Source organism: Macaca thibetana, chromosome 1, assembly GCF_024542745.1.
Source record: "Macaca thibetana thibetana isolate TM-01 chromosome 1, ASM2454274v1, whole genome shotgun sequence".
NCBI classification, from domain to species: Eukaryota; Metazoa; Chordata; class Mammalia; order Primates; family Cercopithecidae; genus Macaca; species Macaca thibetana.
Window position 1 is genome coordinate 36,800,878 of NC_065578.1, and position 13,290 is coordinate 36,814,167.

At 48.0% G+C, this 13,290-nt stretch overlaps 2 protein-coding genes and 1 non-coding gene across 3 annotated transcripts in view; 2 read left to right on the plus strand and 1 right to left on the minus strand.

Moving 5' to 3' along the window:
- UTP11 (UTP11 small subunit processome component) overlaps positions 1-13,290 on the plus strand; it is a 594,364-nt gene that overhangs the window by 313,302 nt on the left and 267,772 nt on the right. The window lies entirely within an intron of this gene.
- EPHA10 (EPH receptor A10) overlaps positions 1-13,290 on the minus strand; it is a 47,420-nt gene that overhangs the window by 26,396 nt on the left and 7,734 nt on the right. The window contains exons 4-5 of the mRNA XM_050801229.1: positions 9,760-9,915; positions 8,495-8,845 (exon numbers count right to left, since the gene is read on the minus strand). Coding sequence (XP_050657186.1) covers positions 8,495-8,845; positions 9,760-9,915 — 507 coding nt within the window. The remainder of the gene's footprint in view (positions 1-8,494; positions 8,846-9,759; positions 9,916-13,290) is intronic.
- Positions 5,806-5,904, plus strand: LOC126945621 (small nucleolar RNA U13). Its single transcript, XR_007722504.1, has one exon. It is a non-coding gene; the product is annotated as a small nucleolar RNA U13 (small nucleolar RNA).

A 13,290-nucleotide genomic window follows, 5' to 3' on the forward strand; every position in this document is an offset into this window, starting at 1 on the left:
GAGGTGGAGGTTGCAGTGAGCCGAGATCGTGCCACTGCACTCTAGCCCATCTGAAAAAAAAAAAAAGCTGGATGTGGTGGTGTGCACCTGTAGTCCCAGCTACTCCAGAGACTGAGGCAGGAGAATCGCTTGAACCCAGGAGGTGGAGGTTGCAGTGAGTTGAGATCACACCACTGCACTCCACCCTGGGCAACAGAGCAAGACTCCATCTTGGGGGAGAAAAAAAGAAGAAGAAACTAAAAGATTTTGTGATTGAAAGGCTATTCACAATAAAGTGAAAGCCAAACCACAGAGTGGGAGAAAATATTCACAAATCACGTATCTGACAAAGTTTGTATGGGTTAAATTGTGTCTCTAAAAAAGATATGTTGAAGTCCCAACCACCACCCCCTCTTCTCAGAATGTGATCTTATTTTTACAGAGGTAATCAAGTTAAAATGAGGCCATTAGGGACCAGGCGCAGTGGCTCATGCCTGTAATCCCAGCACTTTGGGAGGCTGAGGCGGGTGGATCACGAGGTCAGGAGTTTGAGACCATCCTGGCTGACACAGTGAAGCCCTATCTCTACTAAAAATACAAAAAAATTAGCCGGGCACAGTGGCGGGCGTCTGTAGTCCCAGCTACTCAGGAGGCAGAGGCGGGAGAATGGCGTAAACCCGGGAAGCGGAGCTTGCAGTGAGCCAAGATCGTGCCACTGCACTCCAGCCTGGGCGACAGAGCGAGACTCTGTCTCAAAAAAAAAAAAAAAAATGAGACCATTAGGGTAGGCTCTAATCCAACATGACTGGCATCTTCATGAAAAGGAGAATTTGAACACAGAGAAAAACACCTAGAGAGATGATGATGTGAAGACACAGGGAAAAGACAGTCAAGTGACTAGAGTGATGCGTCTGCAAGCCAAGGAACACCAAGGATTGCCAGGAAACATGAGAAGCTGAAAGAGCAGGAAAAAGTCCTCTCCTAGAACCATCAGAGAGAGCATGGCCCTGATGACACCTAGATTTTGCAATATATTTGTTTTAGGCCAGCCAGTTTTTTGGCATCTTGTTACAGCAACCCTGGGAAACTAACACAAGGGTCTAGTGTCTCTAATACATATCTATAGTTATAATATCTTATAACTTAATGACAAAAAGAAAACCTACATAGGAAAAGATGTTCCATATCATTAGTTATTAGGGAAATGCAAATCAAAGCCACAATGAGATACCACCTCACATCTGGTAGGATGGCTACCGTTTAAAAGACAAACAATAACAAGTATTGGTGAGGAGGCGGAGAAACTTGGACGCTTGTACTTTGCAGGTAGGAATACAAAATGGTACAGCTGCTTTGAAAAAGTTGATAATTCCTCAAAAGTTTAAAAAGTTACTATATGTATTAGTCAGCTCAGGTTACCATAACAAGAAACCACAGACCTTTAATAACAAAGGTGGCTTTCAGGCCAGGCATGGTGGCTTACACCTGTAACGCCAGCACTTTGGGAGGCCAAGATAGGCAGACCACCTGAGGCCAGGAGTTTGAAACCAGCCTGGCCAACATGGGGAAACCCTGTCTCTACTAAAAAGTACAAAAATTAGCCAGGCGTGGTGGCATGCACCTGTAATCCCAACTACTCGGCAAGCTGAGGCATGAGAATTGCTTGAACCTGGGAAGCGGAGGTTGCAGGGAGCTGAGATTGAACCATTATACTCCAGCCTGGGTGACAGAGGAAGACTGTCTCAAAAAATAAATAAATAAATAAATAACAAAGGTGGCTTTCCTAACAAAAGCCACCTTTGGCTTTCAAAACAAAAATTTATTTTCTCACACTTCTGAAGGCCAGAAGTCCCAGGTCAAGAGGTCAGCAGATCTGTAATCTGGTGAGAGCTATTTTCCTGACCAGCCACCTTCCCACTGTATTCTCATGTGGCCTTTCCTCTGTGCACATACGGACAAAGAATGAATGAGCTGTGCTGTCTCTCCCTTTTCTTATAGAGATACCTCCTAACGGATTAGGGTCCACCCTTATATCTCATTTGACCTTAATTACCTCCTTAAAGGGACTCTCTCCAAATATAGTCACATTGGGGTTTAGGGTTTTAACACATTAATCAGAGGTAACATAATTCAGTCCATAACCATATGACTTAGTAATTCCACTCCTAGGTACCTAGCCATGAGAACTGAAAATATACATTTACGCAAAAACATACATTCATTAATGTATTATGAATACATTAATATTCATAATAGTATTATTCATAATAGCCAAAATGTAGAAACAGCCCAATGTCTATCAACTGATGAATGAATTAGCAAAACTGTGGTCTGTCCATGCAATGGAATGTCATTGAGCCATAAAAAGGAATGAAGTGACCGGACGCGGTGGCTCACGCCTGTAATCCCAGCACTTTGGGAGGCCAAGGCGGGCGGATCACAAGGTCAGGAGATGGAGACCATCCTGGTTAACACAGTGAAACCCCGTCTCTACTAAAAAAAAAAAAAATACAAAAAAACTAGCCGGGCGTGGTGGCGGGCTCCTGTAGTCCCAGCTACTCAGGAGGCTGAGGCAGGAGAATGGCATGAACCTGGGAGGTGGAGCTTGCAGTGAGCCAAGATCGCACCACCGCACTCCAGCCTGGGTGACAGAGCAAGACTCTGTCTCAAAAAAAAAAAAAAAAAAAAAGGAATGAAGTACTGATACATGCTACAACATGAATGAACCTTGAAACCATTATGCTAAGCGAAAGAAGCCAGACATGAAAGTTCACATATTGTATAATTCCATGTATTGAGATGCCAAGAATAGGCAAATCCATAGAAACAGAAAGGCTAGTTGTTACCAAGAGCTAGAGGAGGTGGATAGAATGGTGAGTGACTAATGGGTTTCCTTTCAGGGTGATGAAATGTTTTAGAATTAGATAGTACTTGTTGCACAACTATGTGAATATATGAAAAATCACTGAATTGTATATTTAAAAATGGTGAATTTTATGTTATATGAATTATACCTAAAAAAAAACCCTATAATACTAACAATGTGATAATATCATGTATCAAATGTATTGGAAGTGACAAAGCTATACTCAGAGGAAAACTCATAGTTTTAAAAAACTTAAACAAAAAATAACTAAGCACTGGACTTGCCTAGAAAAAGACTTCAGAGGTTGGGCGGGGTGGCTCACACCTGTTATCCCAAAACTTTGGGAGGCCAAGGCAGGTGGATTGCTTGAGTCCAGGAGTTCAAGACCGGTTTGGGCAACATAGTGAGACCCCATCTCTACAAAAAAATGCAACATTAGCCAGGCATAGTGATGCACACCTGTAATATCAGCTATTCGGGAGGCTGAGGCAGGAGAATCACTTGAACTCAGGAGGCAGAGATTGCAGTGAGCCAAGATCATGCCACTGCACTCCAGCATGGGTGACAGGCAGAGTGAAACTCTGTCTCAAAAAAAAAAAAAAAAAAGACTTCAGGAAAGCAGGATAGAGGTATTAATAAAGATAAAATCATAAAATATAGCCGGGCATGCTGACCTGCACCTGTACTCCCAGCTACTTGGGAGGCTGAGGAAGCAGAATCACTGGAACCTGGGAGCCGGAGGGTGCAATGAGCTGAGATCATGCCATTGGACTCCAGCCTGGGCAACAGAGTGAGACTCTATCTCAAAAAAAAAAAAAAAAAATCATAAAATAAGTGATGAAAATAAAGAACAATGGAATTGATAGGTTCAAGAGCTGACTCTGTGTCATAACCAATAAAATTAACTTCTGGCAAGGATAATTAAGAAAAAACAGAGAAATCACAAGCATGCAACAGGAAGAAAGAGAAAGTGATGTTAACTCCAGGTACTGAAGAAATATATATACATTTCTAATAATAAATTAGAAAAAGAATGCCAAAACATTTTCTAGGAAAGCACAGATTTATAAAACTGATCAAGAAGAAGTTACAGTAAAGATTAAAAATATCAAACTGCCAGGCACGGTGCCTCACGCCTGTAATCCCAGCACTTTGGGAGGCCGAGGCGGGCAGATCACCTGAGGTCAGGAGTTCAAGACCAGCCTGATCAACATGGTGAAACCCCATGTTTACTAAAAACACAAAAATTAGCTGGGCGTGGTGGTGGGCGCCTGTAATCCCAGCTACTTGGGAGGCTGAGGCAGCAGAATCACTGGAACCTGGGAGGTGGAGGTTGCAGTGAACTGAGATGGTGATGGTACTCCAGCCTGGACGACAGAGTGAGGCTCCATCTAAAAAAATAAATTAATTAATTAAAAATAATAAATAAATAAATCAAACATTCTCTCCAAAAATGGCATAGAACCCAGAAAGTTTCCCAGGCAGTTTTTCATGCTTCAAGGAATATATAAATGTGTTATTAAAACTGTACCAGAGCAGAGAAAAAGAAGAAATTTTTCCCAATGTCTTTACCAAAGCCAGCATCACCATAGTGCCAAAACTTAACAAAGAACACATTACAAAACACTAATCTCTCTTAGAAATGCAGATGGAAAAAAAATCTTATGATATAAGCAAATGAACTCAGCAAAACATCCAAAGAATAATATACTCATATCTAGTAGGGTATAATCCAGGAGTGCAGAGAGTTCACATTGAAAAATCCATTAATAGAATTCATCATACTGACAGGTCAAAAAGGAAAAAAATTGGTCATATTGAAAATGCTTAAGAAGCATTTTATAAAATTAGCATCCATTTCTGATTTTAGAAAAGTTCACTGAAGCATTATATGGCCTAGGGGTTAAAGGCACAGGGCTTTGAGGTCAGACAGACCTGGGTTCCAAGACCAATCTAAGATGAGTTTCATTGCTTTTTTCTCTTTTTTTTTTTTTTTTTTTTTTTTTTTTTTAGGTGGAGTCTCGCTCTGTCGCCCAGGCTGGAGTACAGTGGCACGATCTCTGCTCTCTGCAACCTCCACCTCTGGGGTTCAAGCGATTCTCCTGCCTCAGCCTCCCCAGTAGCTAGGATTACAGGTGTGCACCACCACTCCTGGGTAATTTTTTTTTATTTTTAGAAACAGGGTTTTGCCATGTTGGCCAGGCTGGCTCGAACTTCTGACCTCAAATGACCCGCCTGCCTCAGCCTCCCAAAGTGCTGGGATTACAGGCGTGAACCACAGCACCCAACCCCATTTCAATGAATTAATGTAGAAAATCATATTGCACAGTGACAAACACAGCGACACTCATTCAGTGGAAGCTTAGTATTCTTATTGAGAACATGGAAATAGAAGAGTATTTCCTTAACAAGGCTTCTAAATCTATCTGTGTCAAAACAGTTAAGATTGTTAATATAAAATGCCAGATAAAAGTTAGTATTACATATACCATCATGCATTGCTAAATGATGGGAAGATGTTCTGAGAAATGTGTTGTTAGGTGATTTCATTGTTGTACAAACATCAAAGTGTACGTACACAAACCTAGACAGCATAGCCTATGACACACCTAGGCTACAACCTGTACAGCCTGGGTGACAGCATGTGACTGTACTGAATACTTCAGGCAATTGTGACAGAAAGTACTAAGTGACAGGAGTCTTTCAGCTCTATTATAATCTTACAGGACCACCATCATATATGCCATCCATTGTTGACCAAAATGTCTTCATATGGTGCATGAGTGTATTAAAACAAAAGGGATTTTATAGGTAGATAGTTACAAATATGAATACAGAGATCAAGATAGACACGAAAAATTTTCTGGAAGTATATACTCTAAGATATTAATAGTTGTTTATATCTACGTAATAAGATTATGGAGTTTTTTCCTTTTCTATACTGAATTTTTAAAAATATGATCCTTTTGTAGTTCGTAAGTGTGATGATTGGGGATTCACACTCGTGTGAGATGTGTCACCCTCAAACCTTTTCACGTCGGCAAAATACTCATCTGACATGAAAGAAAGATGGAAAAAAAGAATTTTTAAAAATGTAAATGCAATAGCAAACGTTAAATCACAATAGAGACAGTAAAAAACAGCACTGTTTCAGAAACCCAGACAAGCTGGGAAATCTCCAAAAGGCAGTGGAAATGGATTAAGAGCTCAAAATGATAAGGGAAGTGAAGTGACAAGATTTGAGAATCAGAAAATGAATGTACAACCTAAGGCTTAGAGATATTTTTAAGAGATATATTTGAGCTATCAGAAGTTCTAGTCAAAGCAGTGGCTGAATAAAACTTTTTTTTTTTTTTTTTAAGAGACATGGTCTGGCTCTGTCACCCAGGCTGGAGTGCAGTGGCACAATTATCACTTGCTGCAGCCTCAAACTCCTGGGCTCAACTGATCCTCCTGCTTCACCCTCCTGAGCAGCTGGGACTACAGGCACACATCACCATGCCTGGCTAATTTTTAACATTTTTTTGTAGAGACAGGGTCTCACTATGTTGCTCCTGGCCTCAGGCTCCCAAAGTGCTGAGACTACCAGAATGAGCCACTGTTCCTGGCCTGAAGAAAACTTCACCCGAAAAAAAAAAAAAGTTGTGCAAATAAAAAGGTTTACTCAATCAAAAGAAATCCATATTGGTGGCCGGGCTCGGTGGCTCATGCCCGTAATCCCAGCACTTTGGGAGGCCGACGCAGGCGGATCACGAAGTCAGGATATCGAGACCATCCTGGCTAACATGGTGAAACCCTGTCTCTACTAAAAACACAAAAAACTAGCCCTAAAAACACAAAAAACTAGCCGGGCATGGCGGTGTGCACCTGTAGTCCCAGCTATTTGGGAGACTGAGGCAGGAGAATGGTGTGAACCCGGGAGGCGGAGCTTGTAGTGAGCTGAGATGGCGCCACTGCACTCCAGCCTGGGTGAGAGAGCAAGACTCAGTCTCAAAAAAAAAAAAAAAAAAAAAAAAAAAGAAAAAGAAAAAGAAAAGAAATCCATATTGGTTAAATGATTATTTTCGGCCAGGCACGTGGTGGCTTATGCCTGTAATCCCAGCAGTTTGGGAGGCAGAGGCGGGCAGATGACTTGAGGTCAAGAGTTTGACACCGGCGTGGCCAACATGGTGAAACCCCATCTCTACTAAAAACACAAAACTTAGCTGGGTGTGGTGGTGCACACCTGTAATCCCAGTTACTCGGGAGGCTGAGGCAGGAGAATCGCTTGAACCCGGGAGCCAGAGGTTGCTGTGAGCTGTGATCACACCACCACACTCCAGCCTGGGTTACAAGAGCGAAACTCCATTTCAAAAAAAAAAAAAAAAAGTTTGGCTGGGCGCACAGTGGCTCACGTCTGTAATCCCAGCACTTTGGGAGACTGAGGCGGGCAGATCATGAGGTTGAGAGATCGAGACCATCCTGGTCAACATGGTGAAACCCCGTCTTTACTAAAAAATACAAAAATTAGCTGGGTGTGGTGGTATGCACCTGTAGTTCCAGCTACTCGGGAGACTGAGGCAGGAGAATCACTTGAACCCGGGAGGCAGAGGTTGCAGTGAATCGAGATTGTGCCACTGCACTCCAGCCTGTCGACAGAGCAAGACTCTATCTCAAAAAAAAAAAAAAAAAAAAGTTTATATTCAACAGTAAGTTAAGTAGGTTAAAGAATTACTCTAACATCCGTGTGCATACGTGTATATGTCATATGTCCAAGTTACGTAGAAAAGAATGAAAGTAACCCTGGCCTCAGACTTCTCCTTGGCAACACCACTACCAGAAGACAGAAGCGGGATCACAGAAAGCAGGGATGCAGGGTGACAGGCCGATCCTATAGCCTCGATTAGGAAGAGAATCGGAAACCATACCACTCGCTTATCTTTCTTGTAAAGAATACAAGCATACTTGAAGGTCCACCCCAGCTGAGAAGCGAATCAAAAGAAACTGTCAGGAATGAAGGCATGGTGTAAAAAGGTTGTAGGTCTTCACTTATTCACCTCATGTCCAGACTCAGAGATGTGTTAGCTGGTGGGTTCCATCGCCCCTACAGCCTAACTCTACAAGCTTCCTTGCCCTTTCCCGGGACCAGGAAAGGAGGTGGCCGATGCAGCAAAACCATGCAGAGGCCAAGTGGTGGAGGTAAGGGACACAGGACGGGATCCTGCTTCCCGAGACAGAGGGAAGGAAGTAAATTCGGCTTCCTACTGACATTTTTTAAAGGGAAGTTAAGAGATTAAGGGACTTTCCACCTCTTTTTCCCTGAGAAATCAGCGGCAAGGCCAACTGCAGGGCTGTGAGAGGGACAGAGGCTTTGTGCAAGGCGTCCAGGAGACAAGCGAGCGCCCAGCGGCTTCCCGCAGACGCACAGAACGCGCGTCTCCCCTCTGGTCCGGTAGTAAGGGGACGCCTGCATCCTCAGTCCCTCTCGCACACTGGGGAGGGCGACTGACGCTGGGGCGTCCGGGGGGTGACTTTGTGTCCTGGAGAGGGGCGGGGTGCGTGTACAGAGGGTGGCTTCTCTGGGGCGGGTGGGTGGGGCTCCTGCTAGACCGACCGGGTGGCCCCGAAAGGGCGCGGGGACCTCAGGGTGGGGGGCGCGGGCGGCCTTACCCCCGGGCCCGGTGGAGACGGTGACCTGCGCGTAGGTGGCTCCCGCGGCGGCCGCCGGGCCCGAGACGCCGTTGAGTGCGGCCACGCGCACAGTGTAGCGCGCTCCGGGCCGCAGGTGCAGCAGCGTGGCGGCTCGCTCCCGCAGCCCGGCCTGGCGCGGTACGAAGGCCACGCGCGGCCCGCACGGCTCGCACGCGCCCGCCGGGCCCTCGCGGCCGCAGCGCAGGCACAGCAGCGAGTAGGTGACGTCCGAGCGGCCTCCCGAGTCGGCCGGCGGCAGCCAGCGCAGTCGCAGCGCCAGCGGCGAGCGGCTCAGGCTGTACTGCAGGTCCCGCGGCGCCGACGGCGGCCCTGAGGCGGCACAGGGGCGGGGCGGTCAGGGCGGGGCGTGGGTGCCCGTGACGGGGCGGAATGCACGAGGGGGGCGGGGGCTGGTCCACCCCCCGTGAGGCAGGAGAAGCAGGGGCGCGAGGGTCAGTCGGGGAGGCGGGAACGGGGCCGTTCATCAAGGGACTGGGTGGATGAGGGGGGACGGGAGACGGGAGGGACAGTGGCGTGGGGTCTGTCAGGGAGGAGGGTAGAAGGGAAGACCAGAGAAGGAACAGGGATGGATGAGCGGCAATGGGCTGTGGGAGCCAGTGAGTAGAGGGGATAGGACAGGGGTGAGGGGTCTGGGGTGGGAGGAATGGGGGCGTGGGTTCAGTCAAGGACATTGGAACAGACATGGTCAGTCAGTGAGGGGTCGAGGGCAGATGAGCCCGGGGCGAGCGGGAGCAGGGGCTCGCCCCTCCCCCAGGGAAGGGTCAGGGATGGGGGCGTGGGATCCCTTGGGAGGTTGGAATGTGAGAGTGGTGGGGCGGTTGGTGAGGATTTGGGAGGAGGTTAGTGAGGAGCGGAGGATGGGAGCATGGGGACCAAGAACCGATGGTGCGAAGGAAGGTCGGGAGCCCCCCTTTCGGCTGGAGGGTAGACAGGGTGAGGAGAGGGCGGCGGAGGGGCGCTCTCCTCAGTGATCCACCAGGCATCCTAACCCCATCCTCCGTCTGGACTCTCGCAGTTGTTCTGGTTCTTCTCATCAAAGACCCTGGCCCCCAGGGCGCGCCCAGGCTCCGCTCCCCATACCCCGCCTTCCGGGCGCTGGCCCCCATGTCCGCCCTCCTAGGCCCCAGTGCGGAACCCCTGCCTTCACCACCACCTGGATCAGGCCTTCCTCCTTGGCCACCCCCCAACCCACCCTCCGCAGTGCAGCCTGGAGGGGGACTCACGGGTGCAGGAAGCAGAGGGCGGGTCGGTGGGCGAGCGAGCATAGCTGTCCTGGCACACGCAGAAGGTGGAGGCGTTTTCCAGGGCCCGGCTGTGCTCTGGGCACGGTGAGCAGAGGGGCCGCCGCGGGGACACCTTGTAAAACCCTGGGGGACAGGCTGCAGGGCATGGCTGGTGAGAAGAGGGGGCTCCTCCACAGTTTCTCCCCACTTTCCTGACTGGCCTGGTTAGGGCAGCGTTTATCTCCTCAAATTGCGATAGAAAAACAGGGAACTCAGCCACTCCAGTCAGCACTGCCCCGTGGAGTGACTCCTGAACAACCCATTTCCTACCCTTAGAAAATGCTCAGTGTGTTCGGAATGCTTTGCAACATTTTACTTTCAGCTGGTCGCGGTGGTCACTCCTGTATTCCCAGCACTTTGGAAGGCCAAAGCCGGAGGATCACTTGAGCCCAGGAGTTGGAGACCAGCCTGGACAACATGGCCAAACCCTGTCTCTATGTATTATTTTTTAAATTACGTCTATTAATGCATTGAATCCTCACAACCATCTGTGAGGTTATATACTTTATCCTCTTTTTATTTTATTTATTTATTTATTTTTGAGTCTCCTTCTATCACCCAGGCTGGAGTTCAGTGGCCGGATCTCCACTCACTGCAACTTCCACCTCCCAGGTTTAAGCGATTCTTCTGCCTCAGCCTCCTGAGTAGCTGGGATTACAAGCGTGCACCACCATGCCTGGCTACTTTTTTTGTATTTTTAGCAGAGATGGAGTTTCACCATGCTGACCAGGCTGATCTCGAATTTCTGGCCTCAAGCGATCTGCCCACCTTGGCCTCCCAAAATGTTGAAATTGCAGGTATGAGCCACTGTGCCTGGCCCTTTATCCCCTTTTAAAAATGAGGGAGCTAAGGCTAGGAGAGGTGAAGTTGCCTACAGCTACTGTCCCACAGCCTGTGGGATTCCAACCCAAGCCCACATCACACCACCCTCAGGACCACTGGAAGAAAATGAGTAAAATTCTGCAGTCCTGCTGTGAGGAAGAGAGGGGAGGAGAGGTGCCTCAAGAGCTGTTCCACAGTTACCCAGGGACAAACACACAAGCACGCATGCACACGCGCACACACACACACACACACACACACACACACCCTCCCACCACCACAGTTAGTGCGTCATAAATTCCCAACTGAAAGTAAAGCCAACCAGGTGGAGGGGGGTGGGTAGAGAGAGAAGGGCCAGTAAAAGTTCCCTGGACCATGAGTCAGACCTAGTTCCAGTCTTGACACCTACTCAGTTTGCTTCTCTCACTTCTCAGAACACAGGTTGTTAAGATCACAAGTGTTTCTACCTGAACAACCTGGGTTTGTAGCTGAGTCACACCACTTATTTGCTGTGTGGCCTTGAGCACATCAGTTGACCCCTCTGAGCCTTGTGTTGAGTACCTACCTCAAAAAGGTTGTTGGAGGATTGAGATAAAACATGTGAACTACCTAGCCCAGTACCAACCACATTTTCACAATAATGGTAGTAATTACTGTTCCTCCCCCACAGGCCTTAAGTGATAACTGCTAAACACTCACTTTAAACAAATTTCTCACCAGCTGGGCCAGGTGGCTCCCGGCCCTACCTCTCAGAGCTTGGGTGGTCCTCACCTTGTTCCCTGGCCCTGTCCTCTAGTCTAGCTGGCTGCTCTCCAGCTCCAAGAAGACGCAGTACAACAGAAAGGGTGCAGGCTAGCCCTTGGGAAGAACTTTCCGCCTGTGTGGCAGAAGAGGGGAGGGGACTAGGATTTCCACTGTCTGGAAGGCATAGGTTTGAGAGGGTCCATCTCGCTCAGAGTTCTGGGCAACACAACTCTGGGGAGGGGCTTGGCAGCCCAGGAGCCTTCAGAAGCCTCCTCTGCCTGCAGAACAGAGCAAGGGCCAACTATCCCTGTGGTCTGGTGGGTAGCAGAGACCCAGGCTGGGACTTGGAAAGCTTGGGTTCTAGTGTTGGCTGGGCCACTCCTTGTGCCTCTCTGGCCTCAAGGAAGCATTGGTCAAATAGGAATAATAACCATGCCCTGCCCACCTCTGTTGTGAAATAGGAGAGCAAGTGAGAGCCTAGATAAATGATCTGTTCACAGGGTTTCACAGCAAAAGGGGAAGAATGCTGGAGGCTCCCTCCCCACAAGTGTATGAGGGTGGCTGCTGTGCTAGAGGTGGGTGGGCCCATCAGTGACCACAGTGGTATCTCTGCTGTGTGAGGCTCTGCTTAGAAGGAGTTTGTGCTGAAGAGCAGACTCAGGGATTCCTGACTGCCAGCCCCTCCCTCTCTTCAAGGTCAGAACTTCAGAGATAATGTAGCTCAGCTCCCACTGGCCTGGTCCTCCGGCAGCTTCCCCAGCAGTAGCCACAGTCTTTGTCACATACTTTATCATGAGGCACTCACCCGCTTCTGAGGCTGCCTTTGTTGAACAATGCTGGCAGAAAGTGCCTCTTAGGATGAGCCCACATTAGCTTCCCTGTCTGTAATGCCCCTTGTGCCACCCCATCACAGGGGCTCATTGTGCCCTATGGAGCCTTAGAGAACATATCTGCTTAGGTCCCTTGGCTCCAAGGCAATCCCACTAAGTTGTTTTCTGTTTGTTTGTTTGTTTGTGGCAGGGTCTTGCTCTGTTTCCCAGACTGGAGTGCAGTGGCACAATCATAGCTCACTACAGCCCCCACCTCCTGGGGCCAAGCAATCCTCCCACCACAGCTTCCCAAGTAGCTGGAACCACAGGCATGCTGTGCCACCATGCCTGGCTAATTTTTTTGTGTGTAGAGATGGGGTCTCCCTGTGTTTCCCAGGCTGATCTTGAACTCCTAGCTCAAGCGATCCTCCTGCCTTGGGCTCCCAAATTGCTGGGATTACAGGTGTGAGCCACTGCACCTGGCCTTAGCAGAGAATTAAAGATACTGGTTACATGCCCTGATTTTTTCCCCCAAAGCAAACCCCAGTTCTTTCACTAATTTCTCTAGTGGCTAACAGAGGGAGAACAAAAGTCAAGGTCACTAAAGAGAAACAAAAAGTGGAAAAGAACATCTTAGCTCTGTTTCTCCCTTATCCATCTACTTTTAGAGGGGAGCCCGTGTTAGCTGCAGAAGGCACTTGGAAGGCCTTAACTTTCTAAATACAAATCCAATCATTTCTCTTCCCTTCCTAATATCCTCCAACAGCTCCCCACTGCCAACCACTCTACCCATGGTACACTGAGCTCATCCTTTCACATCTCTGGGTCTTGTTCTATAACTCCTTATATCCCTTTTCTCCTGACAAACTTCTATACTTCTCCAAACCCCAGTTCAAATAACATCTCCCTTGTGAAGCTTTCCTTGGCATTGTCCCCAGCTGCCCACTCCCCAAGGCAGAGCTGAGGCCATTACAAGTGGCCTTTTTCTGGTCTCATCAGACATGGATTGGATTCCTGAGTCTCTTTGTCTCTCTCTCTCTTTCTCCCTCATTTCCCAGAGAAACCTCCTCCTCTCACTCCTGATCCATTCATTCAG